Below are 22512 nucleotides of genomic sequence, written 5' to 3' on the forward strand. Positions count from 1 at the left end.
CCAATATCCTTGTGGGGAAATCCCATGAACAGAGCTACCTGGGGGGCTACAGCCCATGGGGTCACAAAAGAGTCACATATGACTTAATGACTAAACAATAGCAACACATTTATAGATAGATAGAGAAATGTATAGTGTATTTGTATAATATATTTCATGTGATTATAATATGAGGCTTAAGGAATGGCCTGAGAGAGGAGGATCTTCAAAGATCTACTTAACAGACAGGTCACTCTCCAGTCAATTAAAAAGCCACAGAAAGCCAGAGGGAAAAAAATCATCATAAAACACACAAAATATTGCAATACTTCTGGCAAACTGGAAAGACTTAATGAGCTAGGAGTTCCAGGAAGACCAATGTAGAAAAGCATGCAGCTAAGTATAAATCACAGCAAGGATGCTGAACGTGTCCAGGTACCCAGACAGCTGGGCACCTGGTCTGTTTCCTACTGAGGAAACGAAGGAAATTCTGGGAAGTATTTGAGCACAGAGACTGAGTCTGTCCTGTTCAGCACCCATCACTGCTTCTCAGAGCTCAGGCCATTTCATCACTCTCCATTACACTGTATTCTTTCTCTCCGTTGGCTCCTACAGCCGCATTCTGCATTAGTTCAATGCTGCCTTGTGTTCAGGGCCGCTTTACAGAGGCACAAAGTTCCATTGGTTCCAGCCACAGGGCACCAAGATACTCTGCATGTTGGAGCACACTTTTTGCATGATGTGATTGGCCTTATCTACGTGGGAATACAAGGGGAAGCCAAGTTTGTCCACAGTCTGGACCTGGACACAGGAGATGTAGGAGATGAGGCCCTGGCCCCGGTACTCAGGCAGGGTGCCTGCCATCCGCAGCTCTCCCGTCTGGTCCATCAGCATCCAGGACACAGGGGTCCCCTTGGGCCCCAGCAGGCAGGAGTTGGGGAAGGTCTGGATACAGCGCTCGATGAACCTCTGGCTCCTTTCATTGCCACCAAAATACCAGAATTTATTCACCAAGACAGCATGGGCAGGATCCAGGGTTGAGAGTGTCAACATCTTTTGGTGGCTATTGGGAATGAAAGGAAAGAATAGCCCATAACATTGAAATGGTACACAAGCCCTTGTGTCCCTGTCCTTTGAAGTCAAAGGCTTTGGCTGTAGCCTCCCAGGCTTCCCTTGAGTCTCAAAAGACTATCTCAAGGATTCATGATCGGGGGGGCTTCCCTGGTGGCTCAGTGGTAAAGACTCCACCTGCCAATGCAGGAGATATGGGTTTCGATCCCTGACCTGGAAGAGCCCACATACATGGAACAGTTAAGCCTATCCGTCACAAGTATTGAACCCACACTCTAGGGCTCACGGGCAATTACTGAGCCCACACACCCTAGATCCATGCTCTGCACTAAGAGAAGCCACTGCGATGAGAAGCCCGTGTGCTGCAACGACAGAGGGGTCCCCAGTCACCACACTTAGAGAAAACCCGCACAGCAACGATGGCCCAGCACGGCCAAAAATAAACAATTAATAGATTTTTTTAGAGAGTTAACGGAGAGATCGAATCACAGTGGAGGAAGAGAAGGATGCATGCTCATCTCCTCCTGCGAGAGCACCCACAGTGCGGCTCGCTTGTGGACATCACGGACGGCAGGACACTGGGACCCACCAAACCAGGCTGCTCACGCTGAAGGAGGTGAGGTGCGCGGCTCTATGAAGACCTACGAGAGCTTCCAGAACTAACACTCAAAAAAGACGTCCTTTTCATTATAGGGGACTGGAATACAAAAGTAGGGAGTCAGGAGATACCTGGAATAACAGGCAAGTTTGGCCTTGGAGTACAGAATGAAGCAGGGCAAAGGCTAACAGAGTTTTGACAAGAGAACGCACTGGTCACAGCAAACACCCTCTTCCAACAAGACAAGAGAAGGCTCTACACATGGACATCACCAGATGGTCAACACCAAAATCAGATTGATTATGTTCTTTGCAGCCAAAGATGGAGAAGCTCTATACAGTCAGCAAAAGCAAAACAGGGAGCTGACTGTGGCTCTGATCATGAACTCCTTATTGAAAAATTCAGACTTAAATTGAAGAAAGTGGGAAAGACCAGTAGGCCATTCAGGTATGACCTAAATCAAATCCCTTACAATTATACAGTGGAAGTGAGAAATATATTCAAGCTATTAGATCTGATAGACAGACTGCCTGAAGAACTATGGATGGAGGTTCGTAACACTGTACAGAAGGCGGTGATCAAAACCATCTCCAAGAAAGAGAAATGCAAAAAACCAAAATGGTTGTCTGAGGAGGCCTTACAAATAGCTGAGAAAAGAAGAGAAGCAAAAGGCAAAAGAGAAAAGGAAAGATATTCCCACTTGAATGCAGAGTTCCAAAGAAGAGCAAGGAGAGACAAGAAAACCTTCCTCAGCGATCAATGCAAAGAAATAGAGGAAAATAATAGTATGGGAAAGACTAGAGATCTCTTCAATAAAATTGGAAATACAAAGGGAACATTTCATGCAAAGATGGGAACAATAAGGGACAGAAACAGCAAAGACCTATCAGAAACAGAAGAGATTAACAAAAGTTGGCAAGAATACACAGAACTATACAAGAAAGATCTTCATGACCCAGATAACCACAAACGTGTGATCACTCACCTAGAGCCAGACATCCTGGAGTATAAAGTCAAGTTGACCTTAGGAAGAATTACTATGAACAAAGAAAGTGGAAGTGATGGAATTCCAGCTGAGTTGTTTAATAACCTAAAAGATGATGCTGTGAAAGTGCTGTACTCAATATGACAGCAAATTTGGAAAACTCAGCAGTGGCCACAGGACTGGAAAAGGTCAATTTTCATTCCAATCCCAAAGAAAGGCAATGCCAAAGAACGTACAAACTATCATGCAATTGCACTCATCTCACACGCTAGCAAAGTAATGCTCAAAATCCTTCAAGCTAGGCTCCAACAGTACATGAACCAAAAACTTCCAGATGTACAATCTGGATTTAGAAAAGGCGGAAGAACCAGAAATCAAATTGTCAACAGATGTTGGATCATAGAAAAAGCAAGAGAATTCCAGGAAAACATCTACATCTGCTTCATTGAGTACACTAAAGCCTTTGACTGTGTGGATCACAACAAACTCTGGAAAATTCTTAAAGAGGTCTGAATACCAGACCGCCTTACCTGCCTCCTGATAAATCTGTATGCAAGTCAAGAAGGAACAGTTAGAACCAAACATGGAATAACAGACTGGTTCAGAGTTGGGGAAGGAGTATGTCAAGACTGTATATTTTCACCCTGCTTATTTAACTTATATGCAGAGTACATCATGTGGAATGCCAGGCTGGATGAAGCAAGAGCTGGAATCGAGAGTGACAGGAGAAGTATCAACAACTTCAGACATACAAATGACACCACCTTAAAGGCAGAAAGCTAAGAGGAACTAAACAGCCTCTTGATGAACGTGAAAGAGGAGAGTGAAAAGGCTGGGTTAAAACTCAACATTAAAAAAACTAAGATTATGGCATTTGGTCCCATCACTTCATGGCAAATAGATGGGGGAAATGTATAAAAAGTGACCGACTTCGTTTTCTTGGGCTCCAAAATCACTGCATATGGTGACTGCAGCCATGAAATTAAAAGACACTTGCTCCTTGGAAGAAAAGCTATGACCAACTTAGACAGCATATTAAAAAGCAAAGACATCACTTTGCCAACAAAGATCCATATAATAAAAGCTATGGTTTTTCCAGTAGTCATGTACAGATGTGAGAATTAGACCATAAAGAAGGTTGAGTGTTGAAGAGTTGATGCTTTTGAACTGTGGTGGTGGAAATGACTCTTGATAGTCCCTTGAACAGCAAGGAGATCAAACCAGTCAATTCTAAAGGAAATCAATTCTGACTCTTCATTGGAAGGACTGATGCTGAAGCTGAAGCTCCAATACTTTGGCCACTTGATGTTAAGAGCCAAGTCATTGGAAAAGACCCTGATGCTGGGAAAGATTGAGGGCAGGAGGAGAAGGGGCCGGCAGAGGATGAGATCGTTGGATGGCATCACTCAATGAACCTGAATTTGACCAAACTCTGGGAGACAGTGAAGTATGGGGAGCCTGGGGTGCTGTAGTCCATGGGGTGGTAAAGAGTTGAACACCTCTTAGTGATTGAACAGCAACAGGAGCCTGTAGACTCCAGGACTGGCTCATCCCAGGTTAAACGACTAATAGGGAGGAAGCACAGCGCCACCCATCAGCTGATAGTCAGATTGAAGTTTTACTGAGAACCAGGAGAGCTAGTTTTTCCCACCAGCAGTCCCTCGCATCAGCCTCATCCACCAGAGGGCATGTCGAAGTAATAAGTCAGTCCTGCAGCCTCCAGAATAAAGCCACAACCACAGAAAGTCAGTGAGAATGAAAAGGGGGAGGATTATCCCTCAGATGAGAGAACAAGATAAAACCCCAGGAAAGTAACTAGATGAAGCGAAGATAGTGCAGAAACATAATTCAAAATAATGATAGTGCAGATGACCCAGGTTCTTGGGAAAGGGATGGAGAAGATGCAAGAAGTGTTTACAAAAGACCCAGAAGAACTAAAGCACAAACAGAGATGAACAGTGCACTAGGAGGGCTCAATAACTGCGGCAGGAGAACAGGTACGTGACCTGGAAGACAGGAGGGGGGAAGTCACTGCTGTGAAATAGAATACAGAAACAAGAATGAAAAAAAATTAAGACAGCCTGAGTCCTCCGGGACAACGTGAAACACACCAGCATCTGCATTATAGAGGTCCCAGAAGAAGGAGAGAGAGATGAAGGGCCCGAGAAAATATCTGAAGAGATAATAGCTGAAAACTCCTCTAATATGGGAAAAGGAATAGTCAGCCAAGTCCAGGAAGCACAGAGAGTCCCAGGCAGGCTAAACCCAAGGAGGAACACCCTGAGACACGTAGTAATCAAACTGCTGACAAAAATTACAGACAAAGATAAAATATTAAAAGCAACAAGGGAAAAAATGACGAATAACATCCAAGGGAACTCCAAGAAGGTTGTCAGCTGTTTTCTCAACAGAACCTCTGTAAGCCAGAAGGGAATGGCATGATATATTTAAATTGATGAATAGGAATAACCTACAGCCAAGAATATGCTACCCAACAAGACTCTCATTCAGATTTGACGGAGAAATCAAAAGCTTTGCAGACAAGCAAAAGTTAAGAGAGTTCAACACACCAAAACAGCTTCACAGCAAATGCTAAAGGAACTTCTCTAGGCAGGAAACCCAAGAGAAGGAAGAGACCTAAACAGTCAAGAAAGTGACAATAGGAGCCTACGTATTTAATCCCCTTAATGTAAATGGATTCAGTGCAACAACAGAAAGACACAGGCCGGCTGGATGGATGGGGACATGTGTGTGCATCCACTTCCACTTACCGTATCACTCTACTTAACCCCCAAACTGCATGTAATGATTTTACACTGGTAGGTTAATCATGCTGCCATTATGGCTTGCAACTGTAATTACCTTTTATTTTTAGTCTGGCTATTACTTGTGAAGACTTATAAACATCTTTTACTATTATGATTATGTAGCTAGTATTTGTTTTAATACCATTGCATCATGATTGCTTAGCAGAAAAATAACAGACTTCTATATCACTAAAACTACCATTTAATAGAAAAACTTGTAATCACTTTTTAAAATCCAGATACATATTAGAATTATCTTGAAATTTCTTGGACAACACAAATCTGCCTAAAGTTCCAGATGTTATTTTAATGAGCTGTAATTTTTAAAAACAACTGGACTACATGATGTTTTATCTAGTTTGTTTCACTTTTTTCTATTTCATATCCATTGCTCCCATTTCATTTAGTTTATGTTTTCCAATTTCTTCATCTCTTTTTTGTTGTTCTTTCTCTAGCTTTTATCTAGTGCAGTAGAAAAGCTTTCATTTACATATATACACATGTATACATATTAAGCATAATATATATATTTTAGAAAGCATGAATTTTTGCTTAGCTAAATATTTGACATTTTTTGGTTCCATTTGTTTGACTAAGTATGAATAGAATGTTAGATTTCTAATTTATATTCACTCAAAATTTTTATATAGTTTCATATATTCTGACATCTAGTATTATTGCTAAAAATCTAGAAAGCTTATTATTTTAGTGACATTAAAAAAAGTTGAATGAGGCTTGAAACTTCTAATCCAATTCTGAAAAGATAAATAGGTATTATGTTGTAAAAAAACAACAGGAAATTAACATGTAATACAGTATTACTAACTAAAGTATAGATTTTATTTAAATTTCATGAAATTTTATGCTAGTGTCTATTACTTGTTTTCATACCTTATTCAAGATTCCACATTGTATTTAGCTGCATTGAGTAGCTTCAGCTGCGTGCAATGAATTTTGATAAATTTCCTTTTTATTCTGTTACTAATATTTTCTAATTTTCCTTGTCATGGTTTCTTGGATATATTCATCATTTAAAAGTGGACATTTAATTTCTAAATACATGGGTTTTTTAAATTATCCCTGATATTAATTTCTCATATTGAGATTAATTTCTCATTTAAATGCTTTCTTCTCCACAATTTCCCTCTGTGTTTTTCAGTCTTTTAACCTTCTTGAGGCTTTCAATGGCTAAGTCAGAGATCTCTCTCAGTAAATGTCCCATTGCATTTGAAAACATGTGGGCTATTTTCAAATATCTTTCAATATTGAGTTTGAACATAAATTCCACAGTGAAAAGAAAACAGACCCTGTATGATTTCAATAACTTTAGACCATGAAACTTTTTCACCTTGTTGTATATCCCCGGATATGTCCCACTGTCTTCTCATTTATAGTCTATGGGAACTTGAATAGAATTTGTACCCTGTTGCTGTGTAAAAATTGTATAAATCTTAATTATGTTGAATTGGTTTACAGTGATTTTCAGGTCTACTATAGCTTTCTAATTTTGTGTCTATTCATTCTATTAATTTTTAAGAATTTGATGTTGAAACTCCAACTAAAAATCTTAGTTTGTCTACTTAAAAAAATACTTGTAATATATAGTGGAACTATAGGTAACTTTGTTCTGTATTTTCCAAGTCCCCTGTAAATGTGTCACCATACTGTCATAATTTTAAAAATAAAAAAAAAATTAAAAAGAGTTAATGATTAGGATCTGTGCAGCTATAGAAACAGAACAGCTATTGACTTAGAGACTGTTGACAGTTTAGACTACAGACCGGCCACAGAGCCGGATCAGGGAGGAACAGAGACCAAGACCTGACACCCATTCCTGAGCTGTTTTTGCAGGAAGCAGACCCCCTCTAGACGAACACTTCTGACCCCAAGAACATAGACCTCAGACTGGTCAAAACCGGAAGGCTGATTTTGCTTGTAACTTCACCTGATGGCAACCAGAGAATTGCACACAAGGTAACCATCACTCTGCACCCCTCTTGTTCACCCTGCCTTAAAACCCCTTCCTGGAAGACCATGGAGGAGTCGAGTCTTTTGAGCTTGAGCTGCCCGTTTGGCCCCCGGACACACTGCTACCCTCACCTCGTATAAAGAACCAGCTCCCCACCCTCAGCAAGGGAAACCACTGCCTGTTTTCACCCCCACCTGCTGCAGCAGGGGCTTCAGTGAAGCTTCGCCTGAATTTCTTGCCGGGCTTCTAATCAGTGTCTGTTGCTTGGAGAAGGCCAAGCACCCTGGTCAGTATCAAAGTCGCAAGTCAAGGAATGCCCAGAGCCACCAGCATGTGGAAGAAGCAAGGACAGATTCTCTCCTAGGGGCTTTGAAGGGAACATAGGCTTGCCAACTCCTGGACTTGGGACTCCTGACGTCCACAACTGGGAGGATCAATTTCTGTTGTTTAAATCCACCCCAGTTTGTTGCGTCTTTCTGTGACTGTCCTAGGAGACTAATGCCCTGGCTACTTCAGTGGCGACAGATATGATGTTTTTGGTTTGGTTTTGTTTTATCCTGCCACATGGCTTGTGGGTGAGATCTTAATTAGCTCTCAGACCAGAGGGATTAAACCCATTCCCTTGGGAGGCAGTGAAAGTGCAGAGTCCTAACCACTGGACCGCCAGGGAATCCCCCAGAGCAGATTCTATCAGACATACCTGGATTTGTGTTTATCACCATTGAATGGTAAGTTTTTTGCCTCCAGCCGAGAAGTAGCCAATTTCTTTCCTGCCTCAGAGGCCATATAGAGGAAGCATTGTGTTTGCTTGACCTTGCCCAATTTAGTAGCTGCAAGATTTTTTATCACGTCATCCAGGCTGGACTGTGAACCTCGATGGAGGAAATGAAGAATCATATGAGATATCATTGTTCATTTAAACATCAGGAAAAAGCCGTCCAATGACTGCAAAGTTTGTGGGTTTCGAGTGATTAAAACTCCTGTTCCATCATGAAAAGACCTCTATGGGATAATAGTAAATCACTCTCACATTCATAAGAAATTCATTTGCAAAGTTGAAATAGAGACACAGACATGGAGAACAAACATATAGACTCCAAAGGGTCAAAGTGGAGGGTGGGGTGAATTGGGAGACTGGGATCGCCATGTATACAGTAATGAGAGCAAAGTACTCAGTGCTCTGTGGCGATCTAAACGGAAAGGAAATCCAAAAAAGGGGTGACGTGTACACATATGGCTGATTCACTTTGCTGTACAGCAGACACTGACACAGCAGTGTAAAGCAACTAAACTCCAATTTAAAAAATCAAAATTGGGATAACACTACAATTCCTGAACACATCACAGTACAGTTATGCTCATCAAAGGAGATGAGGTAAAGATAATAACCAAAATTTATTGAATTTATTTAACAATTCTATGCTCTAGGTTGTTGCTGTAATGGTCCCAGTTTTTTCTTCTTTGCTATCCAGACTCTTTTCTCCTGAACTGACTTCCGGGATTGATTGACCATGAAACTTGCTTTGGCCAATGGAGCAACAGCAAATGTGAATGAGTAAGAAGCTTGAAAAGTGACTATATATGAAGTTAGCCTTTTCTCTCTGCTCTTAAGAACCTTGGGTGACTTCTGTATATCACCCAAGCCACTTCATAGGCACAGCCAGCAGCCAGTACAGACGAAGCCAGCATTAATGGCCAGCCTCTAGATTGTGGCTAACTTAGTCCTGCCAGTTCATAGACAACCCCCAGCTGACTGCAGTCACATGGGTGAATCTAGGAGAGACCAGTGGAAGGATCACCCAGCTGAGTCTCGTACAAAGTGCTGACCCACAAAATTTGAGCTAAAAAATGATTGTGTTTTGCAGTCACTATTTTGGGGTAGTTTCAAAACCTGACTGATAAAACCAGGCGTAGGGCCAAGCATTTCTCATTCAAGATCTCATTTAATCTTTTTTTTTTTTTTTTTCATTTAATCTTTAAATAGCCCTATGTTTTGGGTCGGAGAAGGTGATGGCAACCCGCTCCAGGACTCTTGCCTGGAGAATCCCATGGATGGCTGGGAGTCCTACCCTGGTAGGCTGCAGTCCATTGGGTCGCTAGGAGTCAGACACGACTGAGCGACTTCACTTTTCACTTTCATGCATTGGAGAAGGAAATGGCAACCCAGTCCAGTGTTCTTGCCTGGAGAATCCCAGGGACGGCGGAGCCTGGTGGGCTGCCATCTATGGGGTCGCACAGAGTCTGACACAACTGAAGCAACTTAGCAGCAGCATGTTTTGGGTACTATTATAATTGCTATTTTTATTCATCAGAAGACTGATCCACAGCGCTGTTGTTCCTTGCCCTAGAGCACACAGCTACTAACACGCATAATGAGGTCACAGCCTCAGGTAGTCTGACTCCAGAGAACACAGTTTTTTTTTGCTACACTGGAAGGCTTGTGAGATCTTAACTCCCTCTCCTGGGATTGAACCTGGGTCCCTGGCAGTGAGAGCATAGAGTCCTACCCACTGACTGCCGGGAATTCCCGAACGTATTTGTGATCACTGAATTCCCCCTCTGTAAGTATGATCTAATGACACCATGGAGGTGAGGCAGAGCGGAAGCTCTGCTCCCATATCACAGGTCCTGGAATAAGCCGTGAGTTTTTGTTGTTGTTCAGTCGCTAAGTCGTGTCCGCCTCTTTACGACCTGTGGACTGCAGCACGCCAGGCTCCTCTGTCCTCCACTGTCTCCCAGAGTTTGCTCAAATTCTTGTCCATTGAGTTGGTGGTGCTTTCTAACCATCTCGTCCCCTGCCACTGTCTTCTCCTTTTGCCTTCAGTCTTGCCCAGCATCAGGTCTTAATTCCAATGAGTCGAATCAGGTAGCCGTGAATTTTAACTGTTAAGAAATTGTATTGCTCACGATTTCCTGTGTAAACCCCATACACTGCAGTCTTTAAGTTCTAATTCACTATTGTTGAAGGAGGTCATCAAGAAGACATGCTGCCTGTTGACTCCGGAGGCAATTGGAGGCTTCCCACTCCCGCCCCTGTCTTTGGAACGGGCATTCCACTTGCCTTCCAGCAGCTGCTCCAAGGACACAGCCTTGAGATAGAAATGTGATGTTCACACATCTGGATTGGGCACGTGACTAAACCCAGATAAGGCCACTTTATACGTTTTTAAGATTTTGGCAGGCAGGTGAGGGGGTTCCCTCGCCCTGCAGTCTCCCAAGACAAGCCTGGAAGTAAGTTCTCTTGCTTATTAAACTAGCCACCTACCAGTCTGGAGTGGCCTGCCCCTTTCTTAGCCTCTCCCTGCCGTGCGTTCATAGGGGGGTGGCTTTCAGATTCTGCCTGGGAAGCTTCCTGAGAGGCTTGTGAACCAGCAGCTGTGGAGGTGCTGATGGCACCTGAGAGAGAATGGACAGCTGCCGAGTGTCTGGGATGCAGTGAAGATCTGGAAGGGGTATGTGTGTGTGAGTGTGTGAGAGAGAGAGAGTGTGAGTGTTTGTCACTCAGTCGTGTCAGACTCTTGTGACCCCATGGACTGTATGTGGCCCACCAGACTCCTCTGTCCCTGGAATTGTCTAGGAAGAATACTGGAGTGGGTTGCCGTTCCCTTCTCCAGAGGATCTTCCCAGTGATCAAACCCCAGTCTCCTGCATTGCAAGCAGATTCTTTACCTTCTGAACCACCCAGAATGCCTGCTATGGAGGATACAGGGGTGTTATTCCAGATGTAAAGTGACCCTACAGATCAGACATGGGAATTCCAGCAGCCAGCCCACATCCTGGTCCTCTTACTTTGAATCTGCAGATGTTGCTTCCAGTTGATGACTTCTGGTGAGCCAAGGAATTCCTGACATTTCCTTGGGTCCTTGGAGTAGACTTGGTAAGTATTGGTGTAGTGGTCAAGGTCATCTGTCATCTCCTATTGGGTCAGGAAAGTAGAATCAACCCAAATGCATCTACTTAGTGATCGCCATGCTGGTTCTCCATACTCCGTCGTATTATGACTTTTAAAAATACTACAATATTAGCATTGTTTGTTGTATTGATTTTACTGAAGGACTGTTTACATTATGAGATCAAGTCAAGGATTCCCTTATTCAAATAATGAGAAACGTCCTGAACAAAAGTACTTCTGACTCAGTTATTGCTTTAAACTTTCAAACCTAACAAAAATAATCTATTTAAAACTATTTTCCACCCCTCCATGAAACACACGAGGAAGCTTGAAAAGCGACTGAGCGCAGAATCTTGCTGTCTCCCTCTGCTCTTGGGAACCCTGAGGCTTCTGTGTGTTGCCCAATCTACTTCCATAAATGTGATCAATAAACAGCAAAATCCAAGCTAGCATCTATGGCCAGACTTGGGACTGCAACTTACCTAGTCCTACCAGCTCAGTAAAATGACAATTGAGAAGCGAAATATTTGGACAAAAGAATACACCCTGCTTTAGGGGAAAGATGTTTAGATTATGTGGACTATGAACATGTCTTTATTGAAGCAGATACAGGCAACGGGTCAGACGATTCTTCTATACATTGTGAAACCAAGGAAAAGATGATGAAATCAATTTGCTTTCTTTGAAAAAAACTCAAGGGCTTCTCTGGTGGTCTGGTTAAGACTCCTCGCTTCCACTGCAGAAGGCACGGGTTGGGTTGGGGGCACATGTCCCATCCTTGGTCGGGGAACTAAGATCCCACATATTGCGCAGAACAGCCAAAAAACAAAAATCATACTATTGTTAAACCAACATCAATCCCATCAGTAAACAAGCATACTCATTTAAGTGTATCTAGTGAAATTATTAAAACTGACACAGGATTATCTGAGGATGAAGGAATAGATAAGAGGAAAAACTTACTTCGGCTAGTGTAGAATCAGAAAGCTTTTTTCCCTATAACTGGAAAATATGCAACACAATTGCACTTCCTGTTCAGCAAGGGTTACTTCTGATTGAAATATTTTTTAAGAGTAATGCCACCAAAAAGTCAGTATAGGAGACCCCAGCCTCTCTCCCTCCCAAAGATCAATAATTAGATCAATTGTGCATGCTACTCATGCATAAAAAAAGCTATGAGAGAGCCCTGGAGTCCAGCAACACAGGAGAATTTTTTTTAAAAAAATTGAGACTAGCTACCCCTAAAGAGAATAAAGACAGTCCCATTTCACCTGCATCATCCCATTCACCAAGCCAGCATTGCTCAGTGCCAAGAGGGAAATCCCCAGCTAGAAAGAGCTCCCTCTCACCAAGAGAGGAAGAACAGAGTGAAGGAGCAGCTTCCCTAGCCTTCTAGAGCACCACACCAAGGTCCTACTCTGGTTTCATCTCGCCCAGACTGGCAAAACTGAGATAAATAGAGGGGTTAGAAACAAGAAAGAAATGCAGGGGCTACCAGCAGCAGCTGTGCAATGCAGGTGATCCACAGTTCACCCTGACCTGCTCTGCAGGAAACCCCAGCAGTTTTTGCCCTGCAGAAATCAGCAGTGGACCACCTGCAGATATCATCAAGTTTAGCCCCACCAGTGTTCACGTGCTCTGTGCCCAAGACCCTTCTCACACCCTCCCCGACCAGCTCCTTCTGGAACCAGATCGCTGAACCCGCAGGCGGCTCTGCAGTTGCATGAATACAAGCTGACCTCCACCCTGCGGCTGATGCCCACCAGCGAGCACACGTTGGGGCCGGCCCCTCCAGCTGTGTACTTGCACGCCACTCAACAGGTGACTGTCACTGGCCTCCGCTGCCACTTGCACAGTGAGAGACAGACTGCACAGTCACGAGAGAGCCCATCGATAGCTAGGGTCCCCACAGCTGCTGTGGTCCTGGGTCGGGCCGGCACCCCTGCACTGACCTGCAGCAGACCCCCCAGCTGTCCACCTGCATGCCCCAGCCAAGACCCCATCACCAGTCTCCAAGTGCTACTCCCTCATGGCAAGACTCAGGAAACACTGTATTGAGTACCAACAGCTAGGCCCCCATGGATGCCAGTGTGCCTGCAGTTGGTCCTGGTCCGGCTGCCTGCCTGTGTGCCTGTTTGCAAATGGCCCAGCCACTACACAAGAGTCTGCAGCTGGCCCCACAGCTGTGTCTGAACACACCACCGACTGCAGCCACTACCACTGCCTGCCCTGGCCCATAGCCACTGGACCTGGAGGTGTCACTGAGGACCCCAAAAGCCTTGAAGCCACTGTTGGCCCCCCTGAAATGCTCACCAAGGATCACACAGTTGTCAATGTGGATCCCAGCAGCCTGAGTGGAAAAGATATCACCCCCAAGCCCTGAAAACCAGTGCCACCACAAGCCCCTGCATTTAGTGCCCTGCAGTGCTAGACTTGGGGTCACAGCACATTCTAGAGAGCCCCAGAAAGTCACTCAGTCATGTCTGACTCTTTGTGACTCTGTGGACTACAGCCAAATCTCTTCTGTCCATGAGATTTCCCAGGCAAGAATACTGGACTGGGTAGCCATTCCCTTCTCCAGGGGATGGAACTCGAGTCTCCTGCATTGCAGGCAGGTTCTTTATCATCTGAGCCATCAGGGAAGCCTCTACCCATGAGAAAACTCTCCCTTACCAAAGTTAGTCCATGAAGTATGGAAGGCTGTTTCTTCAACAGTTCAGGCACCTATGCAAGGATATAGGGCTCATAAAGAACCTGACGTGAAGAACTGACTCCTTGGAAAAGACCCTGATGCTGGGAAAGATTGAAGGCAGGAGGAGAAGGGGATGACAGAGGATGAGATGGTTGGATGGCATCACCAACTAGAAGGACATGAGTTTGGGTAAACTCCGAGAGTTGGTGAAGGACAGGGAGGCCTGGTGTGCTGCAGTCCATTGGGTCACAAAGAGTCGATCGCAACTGAGCGACTGAACTGAAAGAATCAGGGAAATATGAAACCACCAAAAGAATACAGTAAACCCCAGCAATTGGCTCCAAAGCAATGGATACCCAGGCATTTCCTAACAAAGAATAGAAAATAATTTTTCAAAAGATGCTCAGAGAGCTATAAGAGAACACAGAGAAATAACTTAACAGTATCAGGACAATACAAGAACCAAATGAGAAGTTCAGAGGTGGAAAACATAAAAAAGAACCAAAGAAAAATTTGGAAGTGAAGAATAGTAGGAGTACACCGAAGAATCAGTAGAGTGCTTCAACAACAAACTAAACCAGGCAGAAGAAAGAGCGTGAGCTCAGAGTTAGACCGCCTGAAACTATCTAATTAGAAGAGCAAAAGGAAAAGCATAAAAAGCAGTGAGGAAAGCCTGCGTGACCTGAGAGCGGAGTGAAAGCCACTCAGTCCTGTCTGACTCCTCGCCACCCCATGGACTATACAGTCCATGGAATTCTCCAGGCCAGAATACTGGAGTGAAGAGCCATTTCCTTCTCCAGGGGATCTTCCCAACCCAGGGATCGAACCCAGGTCTCCTTCATTGCAGGCGGATTCTTTACCAGCTGAGCCCATATGCTTTGGATACACCTAAATTAATCTCATGAAACCCCTTATCTATGGGGTACCTCAAAAGAACCAATTTGTGAATTTATTAAAGTTCCAGAAATAGAAGAGAGGTAAAGGGGGAAGAAAGTTTATTTCAAGAAATAATGGCTGAGAACTTCCCAATTCTTGGAAGGAATTCAGATATACAAGTTTAAGAAGCTAATAGGTCACCAAACAACTTAGACAGGACCTCACTTAGATACGTTAGAGTAAAGTTGTTGAAAACCCTTTAATAAGGCCATCAGTTAGTTGATTTCTCAGAGACCTTGCAAGCCAGGAGAAAATAGGCAATACATTTAAAGTGCGGAAAGAAATAAACTGGCAACCAAAAATACGTTACCTGTCAAATTTGTTCTTCAGAGACAAGACAGACTTTCACTAACAAATAAAAAAACTGAAGAAATCCATCACCAAAAGATTTGCCTTATAAGAAATGTGAAAATGGAAACAGTTCTCAGAGCAGTTCCAAATAATCCTCTTAAAATAGGTAGAAGAATTATAGGATAGACATTTTTCCAAAGAAGATATACAAATGGCCAACAGGTATATGAAAAAGTGCTTAATATCACTAATTATCAGGTAAATGCAAATCAAGACCACATACATAGCAGAACAGTTATCATCAAAAAGACAAGAGATAACAAGCATTGGGGCAGGGGGCGGTAGTTTGGAGAAATAGGAACTCTTATGCAATATTGGTGGGAATGTAAATTGCTATAGCCACTATAGAACCAGTATGGCTAAACTGGTATAGCCACTACAGAAATGGTATGGTGGCTCCCCCCCAAATTTAAAACAGAACTGTCATAAGAATTGGGAATCCCGTTCTGGGTGTACATCCAAAGGAAATGAAAACAGGATCTGGAAGAGATACCTGTGCTCCACGTTCAATGCAACATTATTCACAATAGCCAAGACATGGCAACAATGAACGAATGGACAGAGAAAATGTGGCAGGTCTGTACAATGGAGTATCAGTCAGCCCGGAGAAAGAAGCAAATCCTGCCGTTTGTGACACGTGGGTAGACCTTGTAGGCGTTGTGCTAAATGAAATAGGGCAGACAGAGGAAGACGAGTACTGTGTGATGTCTTATGTGTGTGGGATTTTAAAACACTGACTCGTAGAAACAGAGGGTGAACGGCAGTTCCTAGAGGCTGCAGACGCCGGGAGGGGGCAGTGGGCAGATGCTGATCAGAGGGTACAAACCTCCAGTTATAAGACAAATAAATTCTGAAGATCAAAGGCACAGAATGAGGACTATAGTTAATGCTGTTTTATATGCAGTTGAGCATTGAACAATGCAGGAGTTAGGGACCCCAACTCTCTACATAGCTGAAAATCTGCATATAACTTTGCAGTCACCCTTTGTATCTGCTATTCTGCATCCACAGATTCAAACATCATCAGATGGTGGAGTACTGTAGCCTGTAATTACTGGGAAAAAAAATATTTAAGTGGACTTGTGCCGTTCCAACCCAAGTTGCTCAAGGGTCAACTGTACTTGAAGGTTGCTGAGAGAGCAGATCTTGAATGTTTTCACTAAAAATTATTTGCCACGATGGAGTGTTAGCTAAAGTTATGGGGGAATCATTTTACTGTACATGTGTATCAGATCTGCAGTGTTGTAGCTCTGATACAATCCTATATGTCAATGATCACTCTTAATGCTGGAAAAGTCTTATTTTCAAGACTGTATTTTTGAAAGTAGCTCAGATTTCTATCAATAATGAAAAGTCTTCATTTAAAATTATTATTTAATTTAGTTTTCTTGAATATTTCTTACCCATTTCACGTCTATATAAGTTATAGTAAATGGTAATATATTTTATATTAAAATTTTAAAATTTAAAATATATGCATGTTATTTTTGAATAAACTTAACTATTAAATAAACTTTATTCAATTTCACTAATTAAAAAATTATCATACAATATGTAACTAACAATTCCAACTATGTAATTTGCTCCTTAATTTTCCTTAATTCACTCTGTTGTTTCAGACTTTATCTCTTGCAACTGCTTTGAATGAAGTCCTGCTCTGCCACCATGTAAGAAATCCTATTTATATTCAACGTTCAGTTTTAGTAAAATTTCTACTAAGAATCATTCCTCTCCCTACAACCTCTGCCACATGCTTTTCATCCCCCTGCCTGGTTTTATTTGCTTAATTGATGACCGTAGGTTATAACATGGTACAGCATCTCAATGGGAAGAGACCATCGCAATGAGAAGTTTTGAGTTAGCGTGAATGAGTTGGTGTGGTTTCAAAACTGGTGTTTTTACAAGGTATGAAATATTTTTTCCCCTTAGGTTAAAAGTTTAAAATGGATTGATTTATTACATGTAGAAATCCAGCCTGGGAAATGCTCCTTTGATTCCCTGGTGGCTCAGAGGTTAAAGCATCTGCCTGCAATGCGGGAGACCTGGGTTCTATCCCTGGGTCAAGAAGATCCCCTGGAGAAGGGAATGGCAGCCCACTCCAATATTCTTGCCTGGAGAATTGCATGGACAGAGGAGCCTGGATACAGTCCACAAGGTCGCAAAGGGTCAGACATGACTGAGCAACTAACACATTTCACACCAGGCTGTCATTTACCTATGGATTTACCTATAATCTCCTCCAGGCTGTGGACTTTTTGAAGACAAGGACATGTTGACTATCACCTTGATTTATTTCTATATTCCCAGGGTCTACCATATTGCCAAGTGCATGGCAAGTGCATAACAAATATGAGCATAAATACATATTCATTCCACTTCTAGCTGCTTACCTGCTCCTGAGGGCGGATAACCACTGTATTAAAATCAGGCCACTTGTCTACCAGAGCCTTTAGCTTGAAAGGGTTTCCCTGGTTTATGTGGAAGGTAGTCCCATAAACCTGCAGTATTACAAGAAAGTAAGAGGATAATCTTATTAGGAAGAGATGGCAAAGTGTCATGTTTGCATAGGATAAGGTTTATTTTTATGAAATAATGGAATTTTTTGATTGGAAGGTACCTAGTGAGAACTTCAGCAGACCATTGGTGAGATTCTAATTTTTCCCCCAATAAATATATCTTTTAAAAATATTCACATAGAAGATATTCAAACCAATGAAATTTATGAACAAAAATCATGAACTCTCCCATTATGGAATTTAATAAGATCTTTAATAGATTTACATCTGTTCACGTACGTGTGTACGTGCTAAGTCCTTTCAGGCATGTCTGAATCTTTGTGACCCCGTGGACTGTAGCCCACCAGGTTCCTCTGTCCATACGATTCTCCAGGCACACACAACAAATTTCACAAAACTGGAGAATGTCAGATACGCTCCACTCCAGGTGCTTCCAACTTTTTGACGTAAAAAAGTACTCTTCAAAGAATATCTTCTTTCTGAAATCTTTGCATTTGTACCAGATATTTGCTTAGGGAAGGTTTTCAGCAGGGAGATTGCTGGGTTTAAAGCTATCTACATGTTTAAGGCTTTTTAACATATATTTTCAAATTATCCTCTGGTAAAGGTAACTATTTCCTACAAACAAGTGGAGGCTATAGTAATTAAAGGTCATGGAGAATTGTCTCTTTGGTCCCTTTACAGTAAATATAACCAAAACCAGGTAGGCCACCCATAGAAGAACGCTTACCTTTCTCTTCTCCAGAGTGAAAGGATGGTTTACACATGGTTAAGATTGAGGAAGGGGAAGATATTCAGCTCATCCCAAATGACGCCAAGTCTTTCAAAGTATTAGCCTCAAATGAGATAAACCGATGTAGCCACAATTCGCCCCACTGTAAATTTGTGGTCTGATCTATACCCATGGTGGCTAATATTGGCATAGCTTCTGTGTGTGCAAGGCACAGTTCCAGCTGTTTCCCATAAAGTCTTCTCATCTGACAACAGCCCCGAGAGGCTGGAGGTCCCATTACTCCCCTCCTCTTTCATTGTGGCTGTGCGGCCGTGGCATCTTCGCTTCTCCGTCAGGCATCCAGGGATCGAGCCTGGGCTGCAGGCAATGAAAGTACCAAGTCCTAACCCCCAGGGCCACCAAGGAATCCCCTCATGACTCCCATTCTGTGTGAGAAAACCAAGGCATGTAAGTTAAGTGATATGATGGGGACACACAGCTTGTTGGAAGCGGTGGATACAGACCCAGGCAGGCTGCCCTTTTAGCCATAGAACCAAGGAGAAGTCACCGTCATCAAGGTAATCCTATGGTGGGATGAGGGTGCATAGTCTAGACAAAACTGTAAGATAGAAACTGAAATGTATATTTTATTGACCAATGTCCAAGGCATTGTGCTAAGCAGATGAGCATAGCGGTTAGGACTTGGCTTCAAGTGCTCCCTTGACAGAGTAACATCCTGGCTGCTTGCCGTGGACACCTGCTGAAGCACAGAGACCTGCTGGACTTTAGGAGCAACGCCACAACAGGACTTTGACACTGATACAGTCCAGATGCAGAATACTTCCCTTATCACGAGGATGGCTCCTGTGGCTCTTTTATGGTCACGCCCATTACCTTCCCGTTGCCCACCTCCTCTTTCACCTCCAGAAGCCATCAATGTGTTCTCTGCCACTGTGCTTGGTTATTCCAAGGACTTTATACAGATGGAACCCTTTGGGACTGGCTTTTTCCACTCAGCATAATTTTCTGGGGATTCATCCAAATGGCTGCAGGTATCCGTAGGTTATTTCTTTTTTAAAATTGATCATTTCTTCTTTATCATTCTTCTATATCATAGTCTAGATGTACCACAGTTCATTTAGCCACTCAAATGTGGGAGGACATGTGAGTTGTTTCCAGCTTTTGACTCTCATGGGTAAGGTTGTTATAGACATTACAGGAAATAGTTTTGTGTGAACATAAACTTGCATTTCTCCAGGAAAAATGCTCAAGGCTGTCATCGCTGGTTATGTGCTGGTTGCGCGATTAGTTAGACACTTACAAATTGCTCTTCAAGAGGGGCTGTACCATCTCACATTCCCAGCAGTGATGTATGAGGAATCCAGCTTATTCTCTTAACAGGATCTGAAGTTGAGGGCCTGTTTTGCTCAAAACATGCAGGTAGGCTTTGGAGAGTTGAAACTGAATAAATGGATTATATTTCTGGCCCCAGGAGAAACCAGCTGGGCAGATTATTAAGTTTTCCTCACCTCAGATCCATCTTCCACAACATAGGGAGAAGGTGACCCCTCCTCCTACGGGAGTTCTGAAGCTGACATGAGTCCACAGCTCAAGTCCAGCGGCTGAGGTGAAGTGAGGGCTGCAAGCACTTTCCACTAAGGACCAAGCTGCCACTGCACTGGCCTTGAGGCCTGCTGGCACTGGTGCTGGCAGCGGTTCTGTGATTTAAGCATCTATCTTTAGATGTGAAAGGGGCTTTTAAAAGCAGTTCAGGGAATTCCCTAGTTGTCCACAGTTAGGACTCATGCTTTCTCTGTTGAGGACCTGGATTCAATCTCTAGTCAGGGAACAAGTCATGCAGACAAAAAAGAAAAAGAAAAAATGAAAGAAAAAGCATTTTACTCCTTTCATCAATCCTCTGTTAAAAATGAAAATACAAATAAATGTGCATAAATCCAGCCATTCTGTAATAAATATCATTGCCTTAAAATAATGAATAGTAGATAATTGTTTCTAGATCTCTTTCCATGCACAGAGCACAATCATTTGGATTTCAAAGAAATAAGATTTGACCTGTTAAATATTGGAAGAAGGTACATAGTGGTTAACTTCACCTTGGGCACAAATGTTTAAAAACTGGTATGTACTTAGATCGACCTTTTAAAGAGAAATCAAGGAAATAGTTTTGAGTCTTCAGAGGGTAGTGTTTTTGTAACTTAGAATCATTGAGCAAATCATATAACTGAGAATTCTTTCCTCTTCCAGGACATGAGTGTAATATACTTCCCTTGTCAAGAGATAGTGTGAACTATGTGAGATGTGGTGTGAATGAGTTCCTACCACAGAATGAGTGCTCAGTAAGAATTCACTCTCTTTCTGACCTCTCTGCTTCCCTAAGAATGTCCCATGCTCACCTTTAAGGATTCGGGGATGCTCTTCCTCAAGAATTTTTCCAGCATCTGCAGCATCTGTGGGCCTTGTAAGTGGAGCATCTTGGCACGTACCTTAGCCTAGTGAGGACCAACAAATAGTCAGGAATGAGAAGACACTGAACCAACAGGGAGAGATTCACACACATTTACCTGAGTTTCAGAAGGTAACAGGGAGGGTAAATTTGTCTAGAATAGCTGCCTTGGGAGAGGGAGAGATATTTAGATTGTTTCCATGTCTTGCTATTCTATGATCACAAAAATTTCCTCTTTTATTTTCTTTCAGAAGTCTTATAGGTTTAGTTCCTACATTTGGGTCTACGAAAATTTCGAGTTAACTTTTTGTAAGTGGTGTAATGTAAGAGTTGATATTCTTTTCCCCAGGGTAGATTTGTTGTTGTTGATCTGTTGCTAAGTCATGTACCGACTCTTTGCAAATCTATGGACTGCAACATGCCAGACTTCCCTGTCCTTCACTATCTCCCGGAGTAGATACCAGCTATTTAATTACTAATTATTGAAAGGACTTTCCTTTCTCTTTTGAGTTGCTTTGATGTAATTGCTGAAAAGCGATTGAGTTTATACGTATGCATGCACCTAGTTTAATTGATCTATATATCTATTCTTAGGATTTTTTTTTTTTTTTTACTGTTTTTGAGTACTGTGACTTTGTGCTAAGCCTTGAAATCTGATAGTGTGGGTCCACCAACTTTTTTAGATGCTTTTTGCTTAGTTTTTTTGCATTTCTATTTAAATTTTGTAATAATCTTGCGAATTTTTATTAAAACTTTTCTGACATTTATATTGAGATTGCAGTGAATCTGTAGCTTAGTTATATAAGAAGTAATATCTGAAAAATATTGACTATTTTAGTCTATGAATGTGATGTATCTCTCTATTATTTTAGGTCTTCTTTAAATTTTTTAGCAAAGTACTTTAGTTTTTGGCTATCTTCTGTTAACCTTATCCCCATTCATTCCCTTCTTTGGATGTCATTATAAATAAATATGAGACTTCCCAGGTGGTGCTAGTGGTAAAGAACCCACCTGCCAATCCAGGAGAGCTAAGACACACCAGAGAGATCCCCGGGTCGCGAAGGTCCCCTGGAGGAGGAAACGGCAACTCCAGTACTCTTGCCTGGAGAATCCCATGGACAGAGAAGCCTGGCGAGCTACAGTCCATAGGGCTGCAAATAGTGGGACACAACTAGCGTGACTTAGCACATACATAAATATATAACTATAAATTATGTTATATTTTGAAGTTTTAAAAAATTTTTGGCTTGTTTATAGAAGTGCAATTTTTCTATATTGGCTTTATGTAGTGTGACCTTATTGAGCCAACTTATTACCTTTAGTGTTGTTGTTCAGTTGCTAAGTCATGTCCCACTCTTCGTTATCACATAGACTGCAGCACGCCAGGCTCCCCTGTCCTTCACTGTCTCCCAGAGTTCACCCAAACTCATGTCCATTGAGTCAGTGATGCCATCCAACCATCTCATCCTCTGTTGTCCCCTTCTCCTCCTGCCTTCAATCTTTCCCAGGATCAGGTCTTCTCCAGTGAGTCGGCTCTTCC

General features: G+C 42.5%; 1 protein-coding gene across 1 annotated transcript; it reads right to left on the reverse strand.

Annotated features, from left to right (window-relative positions):
* Nucleotides 1–639: 639 nt before the first annotated feature.
* On the reverse strand, nt 640–21000 carry LOC145527054 (glycine N-phenylacetyltransferase-like). Its single transcript, XM_081544299.1, has 5 exons — nt 20923–21000; nt 17671–17778; nt 11199–11325; nt 8110–8281; nt 640–1042 (listed from the first exon to the last, which is right to left on the reverse strand). The coding sequence occupies exons 1-5, from the start codon at nt 20998–21000 to the stop codon at nt 640–642; spliced, it is 888 nt and encodes a 295-aa protein (XP_081400425.1).
* Between the last annotated feature and the right edge of the window lie 1512 nt (nt 21001–22512).

The sequence above is a fragment of the Giraffa tippelskirchi genome, chromosome 11 (genome assembly GCF_054371585.1).
Source record: "Giraffa tippelskirchi isolate mGirTip1 chromosome 11, T2T-mGirTip1v1.2.pri, whole genome shotgun sequence".
NCBI lineage: Eukaryota > Metazoa > Chordata > Mammalia > Artiodactyla > Giraffidae > Giraffa > Giraffa tippelskirchi.

What these genes read in the sequence shown, in the direction of transcription:
- LOC145527054 (XM_081544299.1), bottom strand. Translation starts at nt 21,000, where the DNA reads ATGCTCCACTTACAAGGCCCACAGATGCTGCAGATGCTGGAAAAATTC. An exon ending in GCATCCCCGAATCCTTAAAG is followed by an intron (nt 17,779 to 20,922) that starts GTGAGCATGGGA and finishes GTAATACTGCAG; the next exon opens with GTTTATGGGACTACCTTCCA. An exon ending in TTATCCGCCCTCAGGAGCAG is followed by an intron (nt 11,326 to 17,670) that starts GTAAGCAGCTAG and finishes CTGACCCAATAG; the next exon opens with GAGATGACAGATGACCTTGA.